The sequence below is a fragment of the Ursus americanus genome, chromosome 36 (genome assembly GCF_024610735.1).
Source record: "Ursus americanus isolate L20-20 chromosome 36, mUrsAme1.1.p, whole genome shotgun sequence".
Lineage (NCBI taxonomy): Eukaryota > Metazoa > Chordata > Mammalia > Carnivora > Ursidae > Ursus > Ursus americanus.
This window is the reverse complement of record NC_142162.1, coordinates 9,645,661-9,671,883: the sequence shown is the minus strand read 5'-3', so window position 1 is coordinate 9,671,883 and position 26,223 is coordinate 9,645,661. Positions and strand designations below refer to the sequence as shown.

General features: G+C 35.7%; 1 protein-coding gene across 1 annotated transcript in view; it reads right to left on the bottom strand.

The window, feature by feature from the left end:
* UNC13C (unc-13 homolog C) overlaps window positions 1-26,223 on the bottom strand; it is a 631,335-nt gene that overhangs the window by 112,192 nt on the left and 492,920 nt on the right. The window contains exons 23-25 of the mRNA XM_087859197.1: window positions 15,308-15,434; window positions 1,639-1,735; window positions 827-970 (exon numbers count right to left, since the gene is read on the bottom strand). Of these exons, the coding sequence (XP_087715323.1) occupies window positions 827-970; window positions 1,639-1,735; window positions 15,308-15,434 (368 nt within the window). The remainder of the gene's footprint in view (window positions 1-826; window positions 971-1,638; window positions 1,736-15,307; window positions 15,435-26,223) is intronic.

The window sequence follows — 26,223 nt, the reverse complement described above, 5'->3', positions numbered from 1 at the left end:
GCTCAGGTCATGAACCCACGGTCCCGGAATCGAGTCCTGCATGGGGCTCCTTGATCAGCGGGGAGCCTGCTTCTCCCTCTGCCTGCTGCTCTCCCTGCTTGTGCTTGTGCACTCTCTGACAAATAAATAATAAATAAAATCTTTTAAAAAAATGAACTGTTCAGACTCATACTGTAGTTATTGGCTGATTTGAAACCAGAACTCCATTTTCATGACTCCAAGTCTCATATACTTTTCATTGTAGTATACTGTGTGTGAAGAATACTTGCAATTTAAATATGAAAGGCCAAGGCTTACTTTCAGCTAAAAGGCACTATACCTGAAATAAATAATTTTGCTACTCATAGCAGTCTCTTCAGTTATAAATGACTAAGTCACTAATGTGAATGGCAAATAGATTTTTAAAAAGATTTTATTTATTTATTTGACAGAGAGAGAGAGAGTGCAAGAGAGGGAACATAAGCAGGGGGAGCGGGAAAGAGGGAAGCAGGCTCCCCACTGAGCTGGGAGCCCGATGTGGGGCTCGATCCCAGCACCCTGGGATCATGACCTGGGCCGAAGGCAGATGCTTAACGACTGAGCCACCCAGGCGCCCTGACAAATAGATTTTTAAAGAATGATAAATCCATTTTAAGAAACAAGAAGTGCAGAAAGAAAGTCAGATGACAAACCTGGAAACCAAACCTATTGGTACTAGAATTAGAAATGAAATTGGGGTGCTGGTGTCAGAGAAGACTACAAACAACGACATCTGTCAGGTTCTGTGCAAGAAAATAACAACATGCCGCAATCCCAGAAAAGAAAGGATTTATTCCCTTTCACCTACCTTTGCAAATCTTCTCATTAAATGAGATAACGCTTCAGGATTAGGGCATTCCAGTTTCTTAATAATCTCAAAGCTCTGATTAAGCTGAGCGAAGACATCAACCACAGAACAAGAGAAGAGGGCATGATCAGATGTCTGCAGGAACTGAGGGGAGAGAAGGCAAAATATCCCAATAAGCACATTAGAGGGAGTGTGGGGAGAGGAGAGTCATTTCACATAAATAACTCCATCTCCTATATCATATACCTTCATTTCACGTGCCTTCTCTTCCTATTTAATAAAATGCTTACCCATTTCAAAATCATTCATGTCCTTTTCTCGAAAATGTATTAGAACTCTTATCATGGGGCAGGCTGCTATTAATTGGTTTCTCCATTGCTACATTGAGGGACTGGTTCTTTTATTTCTTACTCCCTCCCCGTAGATGCGAGGATGGGTTAGAAAGATATTGTGGCTCAACACTTTTAAGTTGTTCCAGAGGGATTTGGAGGGTGTCTGCTCCCAATCTTGAAATCCTGGAAAGGTTTCAGGACAAGGAAGTTTTGTATAACCCTACTGAACTTGTAGACTCTGATCGATTGAAGAGTAAAGGAATCTCGAGCAAAGTCGGGATTGTTTTTTGTTTTTAATTTAAACAATTCCCCGGGGTTCCTATCAGCCCTTTAAAGTTGTGTTTTACATTTATTTTGGTCATTAGAGGATTAAAATAAACCTTAATTAATAACAATGAGCCCAACAATTCCCATTATCTTAAAAGTGAATAGTGTGAATGAATCTTGACAATAAGCAGTCTTAAAGTCATTTAAACTCACTCCATCTTTTTTGTCTCTTCCTAGCGCTCCATGAAGGAAGTCCATTGATACATCTTCATTTTCATCCAGCCACTGCATGACAAAAGGCTCAAACCACCTAAAAAAATTAATAATGTGACATACTATAAAAGATATCATTTGCACATAATTAACAGTGAATGCTGCTCTTTTCTTACATGACACTAATTCAGGACCAAAAATTTCTTTTCATTCCCTATTGTGCAGTTCTGCTTCCTCAGAGACTTTTAGCTTTACTTCATCAAACACATGCCTGCTTATTTACTTTCATTACCTATCACTTTCTCGGCTCCTCCCACGCTACTTTAGTTCCCCGATCCCCCCACTACAATTTCCTTCACCATTCAAAATCCCATAAACTGTGGATGGTGTGTGCTGCCCCCTATCATGCCATTGTCTCACTTGTTAGTACTCTGCTGATGGGCTTCCTTCCATCTATACCGACTTGTCTCCTGTACCTGATCCTGGATGCTCGCCTCTGGCTTGTCATGATCTACAAGCCATCTGCAGCTGGGTTTTGTGAATGGTCTAAGTTTCAAAGTTCTTTTTTCCATGTGGAGGTACAATTGTATAGCACCATTTACTTAGAAAATCAGCCTTTCCCCCACTGTCTTGAATTGGCATCTGTGGTATAAATTAGGGAACAGCATATATGGGTTTGTCTCCAGACTGATTTGTCCTATTGGTCTCTTTGTCATGCATTAACACCACACTCTTTTAAAAAGTCTTGATAACTGATAATGCAGCCCTCCAGGGTTATGTTTTGTTTTTGTTTTTTTTCCTCCTCTTCAAGTCTGCCTTAACTATTCTTAACCCTTTGCATTTCTATATACATTTTTCGAGTGAAATTTGTCAGGGTGCACAAAAATACCTGCTGGAATTTTACGGGATTGCATTAAACCTCTAAGTCAATGGGGGAAGAATTACTATCTTTACAATAATGCATCTTTTTAGGAACACTGTCTGTTGTATTTTAGTTCATCTTAAATTTCTCTTAGTAACATTTTACAGTGGCCTGAGTAGAGGGCTTGCACATCTTTCATCACCATTTGTTTCTCATGGTTTTAATGTTATTTAAATGGTAAGGTTTATATGTAATTTTCTAATTGCTTGTAGCTTGTGGCTTAAATATAGAAATTTAATTAACTTTTATATAGAGTTATTATATTCACTTTGGAGCCCTACCCAGGGCTGGATCTCATGACCCTGAGATCATGATCTGAGCCAAAATCAAGAGTCAGAACTTAACCTACTGAACAACACAGGAGCCCCTTTTTAAATTCTATTAGTTATCCTATAGTTTCTTTTGGATTTTCTAGATGTACGATTAGGTCATAGACAAATATTGACAGCATCAACATATGCTTTTATAATCATTATACTTTCTACCCCTTTCTTATTGTATTGCATAGGACTTTTAGTACAATGTTAAAAAAAAAAAAGGTGATGTTATCAGCTATCAGTCTCATTCTTGATTTCAGTAGGAAGCCTTCAAAATTTTATCCATAAGCATAATGTTTAGAGAGGAGATCAAGCTGGCAGAGTAGAAAGACCCTGAGCTACTATCCTCCTACTGACACACCAAAATCTACAATTATGGATGGAACTATCTCACGGAATGAGGTGAAGACTAATAGAACAGATCTTATACAACATGCCCTTATGGCATGTGCCAAAAGGGCAGCGATCTGTTGGAATGTCCTCTGGGGAGAGAAGCCTGGCAGACACCACTTTCTTTTCACTTCCCTCCTGTTTAGTTGGCCAAGCCCTGGTGGGCACCATTTCTGACACTGCATTTACTGTGCTAGCACCAACTGCCCCAACCTAGCACTCCTGCGCACACTCTCTCACCCAATCCCCCTGCCCTGGCCTGGCCCTCCTCACAAGTAGCTTCCATGCTGCCACACATGGCAGGAGACCTCGGCCAGGAGTGGGCCCCCTTCCAACCCCTTGCCCCACCACACATGGTGGTCAGCACTGGGGCTCCAGCAAGCAATGCTGCTTAGGGTTGGGGCATGCCTGTGCGACAGAGCCCCAGTGACAGTTGCAGTCAGACCTCACAGTCAGTCAGACCTCACAGTCAGACACACCAGAAGCCTGACCCACCTTGGGCCATGCAGCTAGTCATGCCAGGACCAACCCTGCACACCAACACCCCTGAAGCAGTCACAGCCTGGTCCCTCAGCCACCCAGGTCAGGGTTAAGCCCCACTCACCTGAATGCCCATAGCAGTTGTAATGGGGCCTAGCAGACAGCTGTGCCAGGGGACAGCCACCCACACAAGCAATTGGGCACCAAAAAACTCAACAACAACCTCTAACCACCACAGGAGGGTGCATACAGCCCACACAGAGGACACCCCTGGGGCACCTGGCAGGTGACCAGGGGAGTTTATGATACTGGGCCCAAAAGCACACCTTCTGCATAAAGCTTCCTTCAAAACCAGGAGAATTTGCTGATCTACTTAATACATAGAAAGAAACACAAAGAGGCATAATGAGGAGACAGAACAATATGTCAAAAAATATGACAGAAAGAACAAGACAAAACCGCCCAAAAAAGAACTAAATTAAGCGAAGATAAGTGACTCACCAGATAAACAGTTCAAAATAATGGTCATAAAGATGCCTACTGAACTCAGGAGAAGGATGGATGAATACTGTGAGAACTTCAACAAGAATAGAAAATATTAAGAAGACCCAATCAGTACTGAAGATTACAATAACTGAAATGAAAACTGTACTACAGAAAATCAACGGAATATTAGATGATGCAGAAGAACGGATCAGCAACCTGGAAGACAGGGTAGTGGAAATCATCCAAACAGAACAGCAAAAAGAAAAAGGAATTAAAAAATGAGGATAGTTGGGGTGCCTGGGTGGCTCAGTTGGTTAAGCATCTGATTCTTTGTTTCAGCTCAGATCATGATCTCAGGGTTGTGAGATCGAGCCCCACATCAGGCTCTGTGCTCAGTTTGGAGTCTGCTTGAGGTTCTCTCTCTACCTCTCCTTTTGTCCCTCCCCCTGCTCATAGTCTCTCTCTTTCTCTAAAATCAATCAATCTATCTTTAAAAATAAATAAATAAATAAGGATAATAAAATAAATGTAAGTAAAATAAAAATAAATTTAAAAAATAGGTTTAAGGGCCCTTTAGGACCTCAAGCTTACTAACGTTCATATTATAATGGTCCCAGAAGGAGAAAAGATAGAAAAAGGGACAGAAAACCTATTTGAAGAAATAATGGCTAAAAATACCCCTAACCTAGTGAAGGAAACAAATATCCAAGTCCAGGAATCACACAGGATCTCCAAAAAGATGAATCTAAAGAGGCCCACACCAAGACACATTATAATCCGAGTGTCCACAGTTAAAGAGAGATTCTTCAAGCAGCAAGAGAAAACAATTATTTATGTACAAGTAAATCCCAGTAAGACGATAAGCTGATTTTTCAGCAGAAAATTTACAGGCCAGAAATAGTGGCACAATACAGTCCAAGTGCTAAAAGGAAAAACAATTACAACCAAGAATACTCTACCTGGCATGATTATCACGCAGAATTGAAGGAAGCACAAGGAGTTTCCCAGACAAGCAAAAGTGAAAGGAACTCATTAATAACAAACTGGCCTTACAAGAAGTGCTAGAGGAACTTCTTTAAACATAAAAGAAAAGGCCATAACTAAACAACAAAAAAATACCAAAAGAAAAAAAATCTCAGTGGTAGAGGCAAATACAGAGTGGAGGTAGTGTTTCAATCATCCACATAGGTACGATGAAGGTTTAAGACAAGAGTAGAATCATCTAGACCTACAATAATTAGTCAAAGGATACACAAAATAATGACATGTAAAACATGACATCAAAAACAAAAAAATAGGGGAAGAGTAAAAATGTAGTGCTTTTAGAACATGCTGGAACCTAAGCAACTATCAACTTAAAACAGACTGCTATATACACACAACACAGATATTACATTTGCAGTTTGTGGTAACCACAGGCCAAACACCTATAACAGACACACAAACATTAAAGAGCAAGAAATACAAACGTAACACTAAGGAATGTCACCAAATCACACGAGAGTGAGAGAGAGAGAAAGAAAGAGAGAAAAAACTACAAAAACAACCATAAAATGGTTGGAAAAGAAAACAGTCATAAAATGGCAAGAAGTACATATCTAGCAAGGGTTACCTTAAATGTAAATAGATTAAATGCTCCAATCAAAAGATAGAGGGTGGCTAACCAGATTTAAAAAAAAACACACACAAGTTTCTATATATGCTGCCTATGATAGATTCACGTCAGATCTAAAGACACAAACTGAAAGTGAACGGACAGAAAACTCTATTTCTTGCAAATAGAAACAAAAAGAAAGCTGTGGTAGCAATACTTCTATCAGACAAAACAGACTTTAAAAGAAAGTCTATAACAAGAGACAGAACAGGGCATTCCAATATGACAAAGAGTTCGGTCCAACAAGAGGATATAACACTTGTAAATATCTATGTACCCGACATAGGAGCACCTAAATACATAAAGCAAACGTTACTAGACAAGGGGGAAATTCATGGTAATACAATAATAGTAGGGGACTTGAACACTCCACTTACTACAATGGAATGATCATCCAGGGAGAAAATCGGTAAGGAAACGTTCTCCATGACAACACAGTAGACCAAACGGATATAATATATACACAACACACCATCCAAAAGCAGAAGAATACACATTCTTTTCAAGTGCACATAGAACCTTTTTCAGGATAGATCACATGTGGGGCCACAAAACATGTCTCAGTAAATTACAGACTAAAATCATATCAAGCATCTTTTCTGACCATGATGGCATGAAACTAGAAATCAATTACACAAAGAAATTTAGACAAAACACAAACACGTGGAAGCTGAACGACACACTATCATCAACCAGTAAGTTAGTGAAGAAATCAAAGAAGAAAAAAAAATCCTTGAGACAAATGAAAATGGAAGCTGACAACCCAAAATCTATGGGATGCAGAAAATGCAGTTTTAAAAGTGAGGGAAATAATGATAGGCCTACCTCAAGAGACAAGAAAAATCTCAATAAACCACCTAACCTTACACCTAAAAGAATAGAAGACAAGAACAAAGACCAGAGTTAGTAGAAGAAAGGAAATAATAAAGATCAGAGCAAAAATAAATAAAACAGAGATTACAAAAACAGCAGAAATAATGAAACTAAGAATGGCTCTTTGCAAACATAAACAAAATTGATAAACCTCAAGCTAGACTCAAGAAAAAAAAGAGGCCCAAATAAATAAAATCAGAAATGAAAGAGAAGTTACAACTGATGCCACAGAAATACAAAGGATCATCAAAACCTATAACTATGTGCCAACAAATGGGAAGAAATGGATAAATTCCCAGAAACACATGATCTTCTAAGACTGACTCAAGAAAAAAATAGGAAATATGAATAGACCAATTACTAGTAATAAAATTGAATCAGTAATCAAAAAACTCCCCAAAGAAGAAAAGCCCAGGACCAGAAGGCTTCACTGCCAAATTCTACCAAATATTTAAAGAAGAGTTAATACCTATCCTTCTCAAACTATACCAAAAAATTAAAGAAGAAGGAAAGCTCCAAACTTATTCTACATTCTCGTTACTCTGGTGCCCAAGTTAGACAAAGACGACATAAAAAAATAAAATTACAGGTCAATATCCCTGATGAACACAGAGGCAAAAATCCTCAACAGAATATTAGCAAACTGAATTTTAAAATACATTAAAAGGATCATACACTGTGATCAAGTAGAATTTATTCCAGAGATGAAACGATGGTTCGTTATCTGCAAATCAATCAATGTAATACCACATTAGCGACAAGAAAGAATAAAAATCATACAATCATGTCAACAGATGCATAAGAAGCATTTGATAAAATTCAAATCTATTTATGGTAACTCTCAAAAAGTGAGTATACAGGGAACGTGTATCAACATAATAGAGGCCATCTATAACAAATGCATGGCTAACATCATACTTAATGGTAAAAAATTGAAGGTGTTTCCTTTCATATCAGGAACAAGACAAGGATGCCCAGTCTTGCCACTGTTTTTTTCTACACAGTATTGGAAACCCTAGCCACAACAATCAGACCAGAAAAAGAAATCAAAGATATCCAAATTGGAAAAGAAATAAAACTGTCATTATTTGCAGATGATGTACTATATCTAGAAAACATTATAGACTCCACTGAAAAACTATTAAAACTAATGAATTCAGTAAGGTTGACAGATATGAAAGTAATATACATAAATCTCTTTCACTTCTATATACTAATAACGAACTATCAGAGAAAGGAAAAAGCCCATTTACAATTCCATCAAAAAATACTTGGGAATAAATTTAGCCAAGGCGGTTAAAGAACTGAATCTGAAAATAATAATCTGAAAATAATACAATGATAAAAGAAATTGAAGATGACACAAATAACTGGAAATATATACCATGTTTGTGGATCTGAAGAATTAATATTGCTAAAATGTCTATACTACCCAAAGCAATCTACAGATTCAGTGCAACCCATATCAAAATTCCAGTGGTATTTTTGTTTTTTACAGTCTAGAGCAAATAATCCTGAAAATTGTATGGAATCACAAAAGACCCCAAATAGCCAAAGCATCTTGAGAAATAAGAACAAAGCTTCAGGCATCACTCTTTCTGATTTCTAACTATACTACAAAGCTGTAGTAATCAAAACAATATGGTACTGGCACACACACAAAGACACATAGATCAACAGAACAGAATAGAAAGTCTGGAAATAAACCCATCTTTACACATGACGAAGGAGGCAAGAATATACAGTGGGGAAAAGACAGTCTCTTCAATAAATGGTGTTGGGAAAACTGGACAGGTACATGCAAAAGAATAAAACTGGACCACCTTCTTATACCATATACAGAAATAAACTGAAAATATATTAAAGACTTAAATGTAATACATGAAACCTAGAAGAAAACATACGTATGAGCTCTTGGACATCTTAGCAATATTTTTTAAAATCCATCTCCTCAAGCAAGGACAACAAAAGCAAAAATAAGCTACTGGGACTACATCATACCAAAAAGCTTTTGCACAGCAAAGAAAACTATCAACAAATAGAAAGGCAACCTACTGAGTGGAAAAATATTTGCAAATATTTGACATAAGCTGTCAATGTCCAAAATACAAAAACAAAACAAAACAAAACAAAACAAAAAAACAACAAAAAAAAAAACCTCACCAAATTCAATATAAATACCTCACCAAATTCAATATAAATACATCCATTTAAAAAATAGGCAGAGGACCTTAACAGACATTGCTCTAAAGAAGACACACAGATGGCCAACAGACACACAAAAAGATGCTAAGATCACTTATCAGGGAAATGCAAATCAAAAGCACAAGATATGGTCTAACATTTGAAAGAATGACTATATACATATAAATAAGTGTTGGCAAGGATGAAAAGGAAAGGGAATCCTCATGTCCTGTTGGTGGAAATTCAAAATTGTGAAGCCACTATGGAAAAATTTATGGTGGTCCCTCAAAAAATTAAAAACAGAAATATCATATGATCCAGAGATTCCACTTCTGGGAATTTATCTGAGGAAAATGAAAACAGTAATTCAAAAAGACATATACACCATTATGTTCATTACACCATTATTTACAGTAGCCAAGATATGGAAGCAATCTAAGTGTCCATCTTATGATAGAAGAATGGATAAAGATGCGGTACAGATATACAATGGATTATTACTCAGCCAAAAAAAATTAATGCAACCTTGCCATTTGTGACGACGTGAGTGGATCTTATGCTAAGTGAAATAAGTCAGAGAAAGACAGATGCCATATGATTTCACTTACATGTGGAATCTAAAAAAAAAAACAACCAACCAACCAACCAAACGAAAAAATCATGCAAAACAGAAACAGATTCACTGAGAGAGAGAAAAAACTGGTGGCTGCCAGAGGTGAGGAGAGGGCAGGGATGGGTGAAATAGAGTAAGGGTATTAAGAGGTACAACTTCCAGTTATGAAATAAATAAGACATGGAGATATGATATATAGTATAGGAAATATAATTAATAAAAATATAATTTTGCATGGTGACAGATAGTAGCTAAATGTATGGTATTGATCCATTTATAGTTTGTAAATGTTGAACAATTACGTTGTACCCCTGAAACTAAAGTAATATTGTATACCAACTACATTTAAGTTTAAAAATAGGCACAATGTTTATACAGTTTTTTTTTGAAAGAGTGCGTCTTTTATTAGATTAAGATAGTTCCCTTCTATTACCTTTTAAGAGATTTTTTATAACAAATTGGTACTGTATTTTATTAAGTTATTGTTCTGTGCCTAGAGTAATGACTGTAGGGATTTTCTTTTATTCCTTAAATGTGGTGAATTGTATTCATTGTTTTTAAAATGTTAAACTAATTTTCTATTTCAGGAATAAATACCCCTTGCTCATGTTAGTCTTTTTATAAACTATTGGATTCTATTGGCTAATATTTTATTTTATTTTACTTTTTAAATATATTTTCAGAGATAAATAGTTCTTTAACTATATATCATATTCTCAGTAGGTTTCAGTAGTTGATGACATGCTGGCCTCAAAAAATTATTTGAAAAGTGCTCCTGTCTTATCTGGAACAGTTTGTATAATATTGGTGATATTCTTCTTTAAACAGTTGGAAAAATTCTGTTTGGAGCCATCTGAGCCTGGAGTTTTTGTTGTGACATGATTTTTAACTGTGTATTCAAATTTTAAAAGTTATGGGCCCATTCAGATTTTATCTTTTTTAATTTTAGCTAAGTAGGTTATATAAGGGAATTGGTACATTTTGTCTAACTTTTAAATGTACTGGCATAAATAATGTTTTATCTTTTTGGATCTTTAGTGATGTCCTTTTCAGGTAACAATAGCTTGTGACATCTGTTTTTCCTTTTTTTTTTTTTTTCTCCCATTGGCCTTGCTAAGTCTTTTTTTATTTTTATCATGTCTTTCAAGAACAAACTTTTGGCTTTGCAATTTCTTCTATTTTAAAATTTATTTTTGTTCCAGGTCATATTGATCATTTTTTTCCTTCTACTTTCTTTTGACTTAATTTGTTTTTTAAACTAGTCTTATACTATTGATTTTATACCTTTCTCTCTATAGGATTAGAAGCTACACCCTTTCTTCTATTTCCTGTTTTAGCTGCAATCCATACGTTTCAACATGCCATATTTTATTATCACTTAGTTCAAAATATTTTGTAATTTACACTGATTTCTTTTTTACTCAGGTTTTAGAGAGTTCTGCTTAATTTGCCTATCTGGTCATTTTCTAGTTACCTTCTTGGAGTTGATATCTGGCTTAATTCCACAGCAGTCCAAGACTATACAGTATTTATTTCAATCTTTTAAAATCCATTAGACCTGCTCTATGGTTCAGCAAATAGTCTATTTTGGTAAATGTCCCATGTGCATGTGATAACAATGTGTGTTTTGCCATTGTTGGTCAAATTGTAAATAGGTGTGTGTGTGTATAAACAATTCTCATGAAAATTGTGGAAACTCTAGGTGACCAGATACTGATAGATAAATATCTTTAAGTGTGTTATTCATGTTGTTGGAACTTCTGTATGTTAACTTTTTTTGTCTGATTCTTCAGGTGCTCAAAGAAGTGTAATCTCCAAGTAGAATTCTTGAGTTATTGATTTTTCCTTTTCGTTCTCACAATTTTTGCTTTATATATTTTGTCGACATGTTATGAGATACATTTACAACTGATACACCTTTTTGAATTGCTTCTTTAATCATGAAATATTTCTCTCAAAATTGTTTTATTATTATATTTATTTTGAAGTCTATTTTGTTTAATATTAGTATAGCTGTGAAATTTTTATCTCAATTATTGTTTTCATCCTTTTACTTAACCTTTCTAGATGCTTATGTTTTACATGAATAAATTATAAGCAAGATAGTCTGGGATTAACTATTTTATCTGTAGGACAGTATTTGTTGACTAGAGTATTAATCCATTTTTGTTTAATATTTATGCTTAAATTTCTGATAAATTTAAATTAAAAAAAAAAAAGAATATCACCAATATTATACAAACGGTTCCAGATAAGACAGGAGCACTTTTTAAATCATTTTTTGAGGCCAGCATATCTTCAACTACTGAAACCTACTGAGAATATGATATATAGTTAAAGAACTTCCCCCATCCTCCTAAATTTCCTGCCTGCTCTTTATTTTTTGCATTCTCCTTTCCTACCCTTAGGTATGTTTGTTTCACTCTCCCTTCATCCTATTGTTTTATGGATGCATAGTACTTATGGGGGTACACTATAAATTATAACACCCATCCATGACATATTAGAGGATTTTTAAATTGAGTATTTTACACTTTCTAAACAGTTTGAGGATCTTATAATCTTATAACATATTAACTCCATTTATTGCTTTTCTATCTTTTTATGCTACTGTTGTCTTGTACTTTAATTCTATGTATATTTTCTTCCACAGATTTTTTTATTTTAAATAGTTCATGTATTTTTAAGTGTCCTTCTTTGCTTACCTTTTCTAATGCTTTTTATTATTTACTATATTACCGCATTTTTATCTTCAGTCATTTTCTTTCTACCTGAAAAGTATGGCTTATATATTTTGATGAAGGTCTGCTGGAAATGGGTTCTTTTAGCTTCTCAGTTATATAATATACTTGTTTTCACCTTGTTTTGAAAGGACATTTTTGATGCTTATAGAATTCTAAATTATTAGTTGTTTTCTTTTAGCACTTACAAGATATCACTGCCGTGTATTCTGGTTTCAGTCCCTCCTATTGAACAATCATCCAAGAGTGTTATTACCTTCCCTGACTCCAGTAAATGGGAAGATTTTTTTTTTTTCCTTTTCTGGTTTAAGCAATTTTCTATGATGTAATGACAGGTAGTTTTCCTTGCATTTAAATATCCTGCCCAGGATTTATAGACATCCTTGAGCTCTACGTAGCTCCATGTTTTTCATCCATTTTGCAAAATACACACCTAGTATCTTACCAAATGTTGCTCTGGTACTATTCCTTCTCTCTTCTCCTTTCCTGGGACTCAATTCTTTGCACATTAGAGCTTTACAATTTGTCCCATATATCCCTTGTTTGATTCTTTCTTCTACATTTTGCTCTTTTTTTTTTGTTTGTTTCTCCCTCTGTTTTCATATGGATATTTTTTCCAAATTTGTCTTCCATTTCTTTTATTCCCTCTTCTGATATGTATAATCTGCTATTTAAGCCCATTTATTACATTCCTAATTTCATCCTTTTTCAGTTCTGTAGTTTTTATTCTTATAAATCCTATTTTTCTGTTGAAATTTTCTCACATTTTGAAGTTTAGATCAAAGTCTATGTCTGATATGCCTAATATCTATTTTTCTCTTGGATTTTACTCATTTGGTCTTGTTGCCTGACAGTCTCTAATTTTTTTGTTGAGTATTATACATTGTCTATGAAAAAATGTCGAACCTTTGATTGGTCATTTCCACTAGAGAAAATCTAAATTTTTCCTTGTATTTGCAGGGAGATGGTCATAAAGTAGACAGCGCTGAGTTTGAGGCTGGGCTATTTCTAGCTCTTATTTCTAGGGCAGAGCCCTCAGGGATCTCACCTGAAAATCTGGGAAGTCTTGTTTATTAAGAAGTGTTCACCTCTAATTCCACAGCAGTGGAATCTAATTTTTGTCTCCCCAGCATTGTGAAGATGCTGAAGTGTCTACTTAAGTTTTAATCTCTCAGTGCCTGCTTTCTATACTTACTTATTTTTGTCTCAGTCTCTGCACATGGGTAGATTAAGAATCAGAAAATACCTCAGGGAGAAAGCTATACTCAAGGTGCACGTGCTTACTCTTCTGTGGTTTGCATTTCTCTAGGACTTTGGTCCTATAAGTCCAAGCAGCCTTCATAGTACTGAACACCAACATTTATTTCTCTACCCCACGGACATTGCTATAAGCGAGGCTACTGTTCTCTGTTTGGTCACAATGACCTGAATCACAAATTGGCAAATGCATGGGAGCAGGGAGGATGGAGGAAAAAAATTGCAGCAAATACAGTTAGGATTCACCTCAATGCATTTCTCTTTTCTCAGGGACCATAGTTTCTCAATTCCTCATTGCCTTGATTGCTCTCTGATGCTGTTTAATTTTATTCAGCTGTTATACTGGTGTTTGGCGGACATGTCAGTCTGATTTTAGTTAGTGTAGTTTAGTTATTCTAGACAGAGTGAAAGCAGAAGTCTCCGGCTAACAGCATCTTTCTTTACTTCCCTATTCCAAGTCACTATGACCAGCTGCTTAGGCACATATGCTTCTTCTTTAATTGCTCCCTATTTCTTTAATCCTCATATGTATTAGTTGACAAATTATGTAAATTCTATCTTGAAATCTCTTTCCCACACATACTCATCCTTTACATTCTTACTACAATCACTCTAATGTGTACAAACTTTTAACTTTCCCAGTATCCCACTGAAACTTATAAACTTCTATGAGAAAAGTCATATTAAAGGGAAGTTCTAATCTCACCATTACATTACTCGCTATCTTCTAAATCGCTTTCTCGTTGCCCATTCTCTGCCTCGTCCAATGCCTATAATGCCTCAGGAACGTGGGGCAAGCTTCACAGTATTTATTTATAATAATCCGGTCCAAAACTACGTTTCCTACCTACCTCATTTTGTAAACATACCCTATACCCCACTGTAATGACACTTCCCATGGACCATAGCCCATAGATTCCTACTTCCATAATAATGCCCATAACTTTCCTTTCGATCTAAATGCCTTTCTTGCCATAAACTGGCCAAATTTTCAAAGTCTACATCGATGCTACTCCATTCATAAAGATTATGTAAAGTCCTCCAAATAGGGTGACGTCTCTCTTCTGGGAGAACGCACTGTACTTTGCTTGTGTTCCTTGAATTAGTACTTAGTTAATTTTGCCTTACTGTATCATGAGTTTCGTACTTATCAGTAGCTCATCAAGTACAAGCTTCTTTCAGGGTGAGGTCTTTATCTCACTCACTACTGTCCTATAGCACTTGGCACGGTGCCGGTATATGGACGCCCCTACTCAACAGAATGAAACAGAATTCAGCAAAATGTCAGATGCAGAGTATTACACGCGCTTGGAAATGTATTTGATGCAGGCATGTTTATGAAAATGTTACCTGTTTAATAACTTGTATTTAGAAATATAAATTTCTAAGATATTTTTTGTTTAAATGGAAGGAAAAGTCTGATTATGAAGCTCAGTATACAAATACCCTATTTTCCCAATAAAATCTGAGTTTGAGCACTTTCACAGAAAATAACCTCATCATGTGAGCCATATCCTGTTTTGTATTTCTTTTTCTTTGAGTTGAATATCCGAGTAAGGCATAGTTGAAAAATATAACACAATTCAATTAAATGTGGCCCCAAAGAATTGCAAGTCATTTAATATTAATTTTATAATAGAAATGGCTGCATTCAAGCAAAGACTATGAGAAGAGATTTTAAGGCTGCATAATTCAGGTATGATTTTTACAGGACTATGAATTGAGAACTTGGGGGTGAAAATCAGTACTTACAAGGAGTATTCAGGAACGGCATCCTTGAAGGCAGGAAGTTCTCGCACATACTCATTATAAAACCATTTCACTTTGAAATGCAAATTCATATAATCGGTGCTCTTGCATAACCGCTGCTTCTCATGTTCTGTAACAGATAAAATCAAACATTTAATAAAGTTTGGTTTGCCAACAATGCTGCTGTATTCCAATGTACTTTTATTAGTAGTACTTTAAAAAGGAAGAGACTAGTGTATTTGAGGTAAAAGCAAAAGGAATTGTTAAAGACAGACCTGAAATTTTACAAAATCTAAAGAGTACCATAGATCCTATGTAGAAAAGATCAAGTAGTAATGAGTGGTAACGTGAATGTCCTAATGTGCCTTCCTGAAAAAGATGAGAATTCTGATGTAAAGAGTGATAACATACCAAAAATTTTCTGTTTATTTGCAAGCTTTCATATTTTGACTACTAGCCTGCTGCAAACAAACTTCCAGAAAGAATTAAAACTCTAAGCATGGATAAAACATGAACCAAACTAGGAGACATAATCCTTGATAAATACTGAAAATGTGAATTAGTAGATCACATTTCTGGCGGGGATATTTAACACTTAAAGAATTGAGTTGAAAAGGAGAGGAAATAGATCTAACTTCTAAGCCAGATGACCTCTTCTTCCCATATTAAGTTCAGCTAAAATTATTTTCCACCCTGTGGCTTTTTTTTTTTTTTTTTGACATTTCTTTAACAGGATTTCCTAATATGTGACATTTATTCTCTCTTGCTTAGAAAGTGTAGCTTAAAACTATTTCTCTCTTTTTTTTTTCTTTAATCTGGATATATAGTACTGGGGAACAGAGACAAGTAATAATATTACTGAACATGTTTATCTCTGCTCCTCCCATGCCCCCAATATTAGTATCTTTGCCAAATTCTGGCCATAAGTATAGATATAAGCAAACCCCAAATATCCCAGAATATATTTATGTTGGCGCATCCTCTAAGAAGTTCTGGTTGAGGTCTATGGATCTTTTTTTTTAAGTCGAGGGTTCTGATTTATAGTTGAGACATTCTATGCTTTATATTCCAGACTGAAAATACTAATTGAAGCAATTAAATTGTTATACAAATTGAGGACATCTTTGCTTTCTAAAACCCAACTGTAGAGGACTTAAATCCCAATGATAAACACAAGAGGGAACACAATCACAAATTGAACATTTTCAAAGTATCTAAACAATGATTAATTCAAGACAATTTGTAGAGCAGAGAAAGCACACATATATACACAGAAACATGAATAAATAATACTTCTAGACTAAACTCCCAAATAAAATTATGAACTAGGTGATGTTTTGCTTCAACTCCCTCCAAATTTATTCCATTCATTCTTTCTGTTAACGTTCATTCTCCCCTACCCCTCTCCTCAGATGTCTAGTATCCCTCCACATTAAGGGAAGACATTTATTTTATATATATAAAAGACATTTATATATATATATATATATCTCATAGGTAGAGATTTAATTCAATACTACCCTGAAACCAGACAGGAGAAGATCCTTGCCCTAGGACCAACACAATAAGAGGGCTCTACTCATCACAAATACAAACTCAGAAATTATTAAATAGATTGTGGATTCCTCTGTCACTTGGGATCTCACACTTGGTGCCGACACAGTAAGCCAGAACCCAAAACATCTGCTCTTGTGACTAATGCCACCTGCTCTTATAAACATCCTGTAAGCCCCACAGAAACACTTTGGATAAAAACAAAAGGTGACTATGTCCAAATGCTACTAAGGTTTGCAGACTGCAATTGCTGACAATGGTAATAAATACTGCTTTGGAGTATAGGAAGAAATTTGAGCTATGGAAGCATTTAAGTAAGAGAAAGTGTGAACCAACTCACCAGGTTTTCTCTGGATGGCATAAATGCAATAGGTTACGAAATAACAAAGTATTATTTTCAAGTTTTAATAAGCACCCATTTTCTTTGGTTTCAATTTATTCATTGGAAGGCACTCGTGAATCAATTCAGCATGCAAAACAGGTGCACTTGCTGGCCAGGGAATATTTAGAATACGAAATAATTCACATTACTCTCAAAGTTTGTATATGTGTAGTTCTAGATGTAATATACATGAAGCCTCATATTCCTTGCCAACTGGGTATCTGCTGAATTCTAGAATTATCAATAGCTTTATTTTTGAAATTTGGATTTATGAGTTCTAACTCATTAAATTTTGGTTTATTCAAATGATTTACATAAAAATTTATATAAGATGATAATTGCATGTTGTCCTCATTTTAATAAATATTTTTAAATATCTTAGAAGAAAGTAATGTTCTGCAAACCATATATGAACTGTATCTGAAAACACACATGGAAATAATTTTAAATTTTTTGTATTTATAGTTTACATCTTTATTCAAATCATATCAATTTTGAATAACATTTTATTTTTTAACCCTTTAAATATTAAGAATGTGTGTAAACTGTAAGTGGACCTCAGAAAAGAAAAAAAAAAAGGCTGAAAAGAAATAGAAAAGAGTTCAATGACAAGGTATATTTAAATTTTTTAAACCAGGAAAAAATTGTAGAGAGCAGACATCATGTGACTTGGGGAAGGTTGTATTATTTGGCATGACTGTAGATAGAATGCAAAATTTTTAAAATGTTTTATTATAACTGCATAATCTGTAACCATGCTAAAATAAAGATGAAAATACATATTTTCTGAAAGAAAAATATAATAATTTATGACATTTATATCTTTAGTTTGAAAACCTAAACACTATCACTCAGAACAGCTAAATATACGTATTGATAATTAAGTTGTATTATCTTTGATATTTTGCCAACTTTCAGCATATTAAAAAAGAAGTGTTGCATTTTTAATCTCATCAATATAAAAGCATGTTTATTTGTTGAGGTAGGAATATTGAGCTACATTTTATTTAACAGTTTGTTAGCTTGATTTAGAAATTATAAATATTTAGGTCTATGTTATGTGGGTCTCATTTGTGTTCTTGACTTTGCAAATGTTAGGGGTGAGTCTGATGTGATGTGTTACCTCTTCCAAGAGTGTTTGCACATTAACAGAATCCTGAAAGTAAGGGTAACCCAGTTCCAGCTAGTATCAAAAATGTTTACTGAGCATTTATCTTGTGCTAGGTTCTGTGGGAGGCACTGTGAATATAAAGATTAAGTGCACAGAGCTCAGGAAGGGTGACATAGAATAGTACATTTAATACGACATGGCAAGTGTCATGATTTGATATGCACAGGAGGATGCTGTTTCTTGGAGGAGGTGAATTTAGCCCCAACTTCATGCTTTAGGTGAACAATAGAGAAATGATTTGTGAGTAGTGGTTCAGTGCACAAAGAGGAATTTGAGTCAAAGGGCACATAGATAAAATAAGACTTTTTACTTTAAGAAATACTATTTAATATATATGTGTCTCTTTCATGAAACTGTATCTCCAATTAAGACTTTGGCTTTTCAACAGAATACACAGTCTTCTCGAGTGCACACGGAACTTTCTTTAGAATAGATCACATAGTGAGTCACATATTACGTCTCAACTGATACCAAAAGGCTGAGATTATTCCCTACATATTTTCAGACCACAATGCTTTGAAACTGGAACTCATTCACAAGAGGAAATTTGGAAGGAACTCAAACACTTGGAGGTTAAAGAGCATCCTGCTAAAAAATGAATGGGTCAATCAGGAAATTAAAGACAAATTTTAAAAATTCATGGAAACTAATGAAAATGAAAACACAACTGTTCGAAACCTTTGGGATACAGCAAAGGCAGTCCTAAGTGGGAAGTATTTTGCAATACAAGCCTGTCTCAAAAAATTAGAAAAATCTTAAAATACACAAGCTAACCTTACCCCTAAAGCAGCTGGAGAAAGAATTGCAAATAAAGCCTAACCCCATCAGGAGAAGAGAAATAATAAAGATTAGAGCAGAAATCTATGAAATAGAAACCAGAAGAAAAGAACAGATCAATGGAACTAAAAGCTGGTTCTTTGAAAGAATTAATAAGATTGATAAACCCCTGGCCAGACTTATCAAAAAGAGAAGAGAAAGACCCAAATTAATAAAATCATGAATGAAAGAGGAGAGATCATGACCAACACCAAAGAAATACAAATAATTTTAAGAACATGTTATGAGCAACTATATGCCAACAGATGAGGCAATCTGGAGGAAACAGATGCATGCCTAGAAACTTATAAACTACCAAAACTGAAACAGGAAGAAATAGTAAATCTGAACAGACCCATAACTAGCAAGGAAATTGAAGCGGTAATCAAAACCTCCCCCAAAAAATAAGAGTCCAGGGCCAGATGGCTCCCCATCTGTTGGGAATTCTACCAACATTTAAAGAAGAATTAATACCTATTCTACTGAAGCTGTTTTTAAAAAATAGAAATTGAAGGAAAACTTCCGAACTCATTCTATGAGGCCAGCATTACCTTGATCTCAAAACCAGACAAAGACCCCAACAAAAAGGAGAATTATAGACTAATATCCTTGATGAACATGGATGTCAAAATACCAAGATACTACCCAATAGGATCCAACAGTACATTAAAAGGATTATTCACCATGAACAAGTGGGATTTATTCCTGGTATGCAAGGGTAGTTCAACATTTGCAAATCAATCAATGTGATAGATCACATTAATAAAAGAGGACAAGAACCAAAGAATCCTCTCAATTGATGCAGAAAAGGCATTTGACAAAATACAGCATCCTTTGATTAAAATTCTCCAAAGTGTAGGGATAGAGGGAACATACCTCAATATCATAAAAGCCATGTAGAAAAGCCCCCAGTGAATATCATTCTCAATGAGGAAAAACAGAGAGCTTTTCCCCTAAGGTCAGGAACATGACAGGGATGCCCACTCCCAGCACTGTTGTTCAACAGAGTACTAGAAGTCTTAGCCTCAGCAATCAGACAACAAAAAGAAATAAATGGCAATCAAATTGGCAAAGAAGTCAAACTCTCACTTTTCACAGATGACATGATGCTTCATATAAAAAACCCAAAAGACTCCACCCCAAAATTGCTAGAACTCATACAGGGATTCAGCAAAGTGGCAGGATATAAAATCAATGCAAAGATATCAGTTGCATTTCTATACAGTAACAATGAGACAGAAGAAAGAGAAATTAAGGAATCGATCCCATTTACAATTGCACCAAAACCTATAAGATATCTACGGATAAACCTAACCAAAGAGGTAAAGGGTCTATACTTTAAAAACTACAGAACACTTATGAAAGAAACTGAGGAAGACATAAAGAGATAAAAAAAAAAAATTCCATGCTCATGGATTGGAAGAATAAATTTTGTTCAAATGTCTATGCTACCCAGAGCAATGTACACACTCAATGCAATCCCTATCAAAATATCATTGACATTTTTCACAGAGCTGGAACAAATAATCCTAAAATTTGTATGGAACCAGAAAAGACCAAGAATAGCCAGAGGAATGTTAAAAAAGAAAGCCAGTGCTGGTGGCATCACAATGCTTGGCTCCAAGCAATACTACAAAACTGTGATTATCAAGACAGCATGGTACTAGCTCAGAAACAGACACAAAGATCAGTGGAACAGGATAGAGAGCCCAGAAATGGACCTTCGATTCTATGGTCAACTGATCTTCGACAAAGCAGGAAAGAATATCCAATGGAAAAAGAACAGTCTCTTCAAAAAATGGTGCTGGGAAAATTGGACAGCCGCACGCGGAAGAATGAAACTGGACCATTCTCTTACGCCATACTGAAAGATAAATTCAAAATGAATGAAAGACCTAAATGTGAGACGGAGTCCATCAAAATCCTAGAGGAGAACACAGGCCGCAACATCTTCGACATCGGCCACAGCAACTTCCTGCTAGACACGTCTTCAAAGGCAAGGGAAATAAAAGCAAAAATGAACTTTTGGGACTTCATCAAGATAAAAAGCTTCTGCACAGCAAAGGAAATAGTCAAAAAACTAAAAAGGTAACCTACAGAATGGGAGAAGATATTTGAAAATGACATATCAGATAAAGGGCTAGTATCCAAGGCATATAAAGAACTTATCAAACTCAATACCCAAAAAACAAATAATCCAGTGAAGAAATGGGCAGAAGACATGAACAGATATTTTTCCAAAGAAGACATACAAATGACCAACAGACACATGAAAAAATACTCAAGATCATTCAGCATCAGGGAAATACAAATGAAAACCGCAATGAGATATCACCTTACACCAGATAGAATGGGTAAAATTAACAAGACAGGAAACAACAAATGTTGGTGAGGATGTGGAGAAGGAGGAACCCTCTTACACTGTTGGTGGGAATGCAAGCTGGTACAGCCACTCTGGAAAACAGTATAGAGGTTCCTCAAGAAGTTAAAAATAGAGCTACCCTACAACCCAGCAATTACACAACTGGGTATTTACATCTGTAGTGAAGCGAAGGGACACCTGCACCCCAATGTTCATAGCAGCAATGTCCACAATAGCCAAACTGTGGAAGGAATCAAGATGTCCTTTGACAGATGAATGGATGCACACACACACACACACACACACACACACACACACACACACACAATATTACTCAGCCATCGAAAATGATGAATACTTACCATTTACAACGATGTGGAGGATATTATGCTACGTGAAATAAGTGAACTGGAGAAAAACAATTATCATATGATCTCACTCACATGTGGAATATAAGAAACAGTGCAGAGGACCATAGGGAAGGTAATGAAAACTGAAGGGGAAGAAATCAGAGATGGAGACAAACCATGAGAGACTCTTAACTATCTGAAACAAACTGAGGGCTGCTGGAGGGGAGGGGAGTTGGAGGGATTGGGTAATTGGGGGTTGGGCATTAAGGAGGGCATGTGATGTGATGAGCACTGGGTGTTATACACAACTGATGAGTTGTTGAACACTACATCAGACACAAATGACGTACTATGTGTTGGCTAATTGAATTTAAATTTTTAAAAAGACTTTGGGCTTTTTTTTTTCCCCTTCTCTCATATTTTTATGTTTTAGTAGTGAGTTTGAGTGAACCTTAAATTTATGTTGTGCCATAAAGAGAAAAAGTTTACCAATCTTTGCTCCTTACAATGAAGTCATCTCTTTACTTCAGAAAGCAGGTAAAAGCCAGCTGTGGGCAGTGTCCCAGTCAGTTTTTCAAGTAAAACCTTCAGTTTATAAACCCTGTACCCTTCACCCCCCCCATCATTACAAAAGCCTTTCCTCCCTCCCTGTTTGGATACTCTGCTCAGAACACACAGATTATCTTAAACTCATTTTCTTCGACTCTCTAGGCTCCCTGCATTCCCACACTCCCCTCATTCCTGCTGTTCTCACAGTTCCGGAAAAGAATCACCTCTGTGTCTAATTTTCTGTAGCCACACAGTAGCCGGACTCCTCTCCCTTCTCCCCCACCTCCCAAGTCTCTCCACTGTGGATTAGTATGGGAGAGGAGACAGAAAGGATGACAATTATCCTTTTGCAAAATGAAATCTGGTATCGCTCCAGTCCAGAGACCATCCATTCTAGCTCCTAAGAATGTATCTGATAGGATAGCTCGAACTATCAGGGTTTTACCAGCCTCTTTGCAGAAAATAAACCTAGAAGATTACTAGTAGTTTCATCCTTATAGAATTGCTTTCACACCTGTATGAATTTGTTTCCGTCCCTTGAAGTCACATATTTCTCATGCACTATCAAGTGATATTTACTGCTGTCTGTGGACAGAAACAGGAGACCAGTACCATCTGTTTTCATATTCTGCCAACTCAAAAAGAATCACTGACATCTTTACATGCATTATGCACTCCAGCTGATACAGGAAGAGATTTCCAGTTTATTGAGTTAGTTGGTGATGTAGGTTTGATCTTGAGGAAAATCCAAACAAAATTGGAAAGGGTATGCAACTGTATAATAAGGCCCATCTGTGATGTTTGTCATTAAGTAGCATATATTAATTATAATTTAAACTTTTTTTGGCAGTGACTTGTAATCATCGTAAACCTCAGTAACTGTGGTGGATTTAGCTGATTGGTTACCAAGCCATGCCCTTTTCCTCCCAGGCACAAAACCAGACCACATTTCCCAATCTTTCTTGCAATAGACCTGTCCTGTGATGAAATTTGAGGCTAAAGCAAGGTATGCCATTTCCAGTCTCTCCCTGAAACACCTCCTGTGAAATAATCCTCTTTTCCTGCATTTGCTGGCCTGATGCAGAGTGTCCGGCCAAGGATTGTAAGGCTCTAGGGAATCTTGGAGCTACTAGAGGGTAGAAGTCTGGGTCCCTGAGCCAGTTCTCAGGAGAGAATTGTCAGAAATATTTACTTTGATTTATGCAAGTAAGAAATAAACAAACTGATACTTTGTTAAATAGTTTGTTATGGAGTTAGGCTACATGGGATTATATTCTGTCGCATCATAAAAAGGTTTTCAAAGACTGAGACCCGCTTGCTAATTAACCTCCAAACTACTCAGCTTTCTAAATTCCTGTTTCTTTTATGTATGTATATACATATATCTGTATATAGGGATATGTGTATTCAAGCTATCCCCTTGCTTTGTGGAACAATGTCAGCAAAACTACCTCTCGCAGACTGTCACACTTGTTAAGTTTATGTTAAGAAAACGATAAATAGGCTCTGAGAGAGGAAAAATCATAGAAGTAAAACACACAGGCTTTGTGGATAGACTAATACCACTTCTTATTTTTCTGTCAACCTTATTTCACACTTGTGGGCTCTCAGCTATATTTTGAGTTGTTATTATTACCACTTAAATGATTCTATAAAAAGTGAGCTGTTATTGTTCCAAAATCCATATGCCTGTTTTTCTTGTGTCTTTATATATTCCTCCCATAATGTGTAATTATATATTATACACAGACATTTCAAATAAACTACAATTACATCTTAACTACCACCTACCAAATATCAATGTTAAGAAATTATATCAAATTCAAAAATATTCTTCAAATTATCCTTAATTCTACTCAAATTATCCTCTGCTTAGTGGTAGACCACATTGACAAAGGTGCATTTATCTCATACAATGTAAATGACTCTTAGAATTTATTTAGCCATCAATCCTCCTACATTTTTCATTTTGGCAACAAAGATTTAACTAGCTCATTGCATTTACAAAGTAAATGTTTAATTAGTTTCCCAAACTGTAGTATAATAATTTTGTACAAAATTTAATCTTTGAATTTCAATGATAAATATGAATATTTTACTACCAGTATAAAAATGCTTTCCTAAAATTGTACAAAGAAAAAGCTTGGCGGGGTGCCAGTCAATGACTCTTGATCTCAGCTCAGGTCTTGATATAAGGGTTGTGAGTTCAAGCCCTGAACTGGGCTCCAGGCTGGGCATGGAGACTACCTTAAAAACAAAACAAAACAAACTTGGCAATTTGGAAGTATGTGCCTATTCTTCTTTAGATGGTATATATCAGCATTTACTCAGAAAGAATATATATTTTTTTCTGAAAGTTGGTGTTCATGCATGGGGTTGTATGTATAAGGCAGATATGTACAATTACAATTACAGATATGTACAATGTACAATTATGTATTCGTTTATAGGATGGGGTAGTATATGCCACACCCATTCTCATGCCAAAAGCAATGTGCTACCATCAACCATCACAGTGTTATTTTCTAGTTGTTGATTTGTGACATAATTTTATTGCACAAATGCTGTGTTGTCCTGTCGTTGGTAGTGTACAATTTTTTAGAACCATTCTAAACATCCCTCTGAATGTGTGACACTCTGCTTTAAGAGGTGATACTATGGAAGCTCTGGAAGGAATTTCAAATAATAAACCAGCATTAGGGGCCCAATGACATGATATTTTGTGAGATACTGTGTGCTTACAAATGGGTGAGAAATCATCTAAAATTCTGGCTATCGAAGTAAGCTATGGTATTAAGAAGCTATAAAGCTTGGACTAATAAAATAAAAATGAAAAAACGTTTATACAACAGGTTAGCAAAAAGTAATTTGGATGAATGTGAAGCTTCCATGGAGGAAAATCAGCCAGCAAAAGAAAAGATTACACACAATAGTAAATTATTATAATTGACTTTCTTAGATTCAATGACTATACAGGAACAAATATCATAAATTTTTGTAGGGTAAGAGAAAATACCAGTTTCTTTCATGACACATTTCTCATAACCCAGCCTTAGCAAAACACCAGGAAAAAGAAAAGCCAACAAAAACTAGTAAAATGTTGCCTTACTCCACGACCACAACTGATACTGGGAGCAATTTTACCCTGGAGAGCAGTAGCTGACAGTCCTACTCATAAATGCAACCAATCTCTCAGCAGAATCCCAGAATAAATCTAGGCTCTCTGGGTTCATTCAACCAGGAAGGATGTAGAATCAGACATACTTCACAGACACACTCTCTGACACCTCTGTTGAGAATTTAGACATAGATCAACCCACATACCCAGAATAAGACCAGTTCTTTCCAGTGGAACCCAAACCTCCTGAACCCCCATCAGTATCATCCAAACTTGAACTTTCTTTATTTCAGGATAGAAAATTCATTCACAAATGAGCTGTGAAATTTGATCACCTTTTTTTACTTAAAAATTTCTTTGCCAAATTTAAATAGCACACCACCACCATTTCCTCTACAATCTCCATCCATGACACCAATTTCTACAACTATGAAGTGTTTTGCAGCCAACTGGGAATGTGGAACTACTCTTCTGCAACACCCAGAAGGAAGAACATACCATTTCATGACCTTGGAAAATGAGGAAGCAGTATGAAGACAGGACCACATAATCTGATGGTAGGGAGCTAGAGATGGATAGTTGTAAGAAAAAAAAAAATGGGATGAGATGAGAAAAAT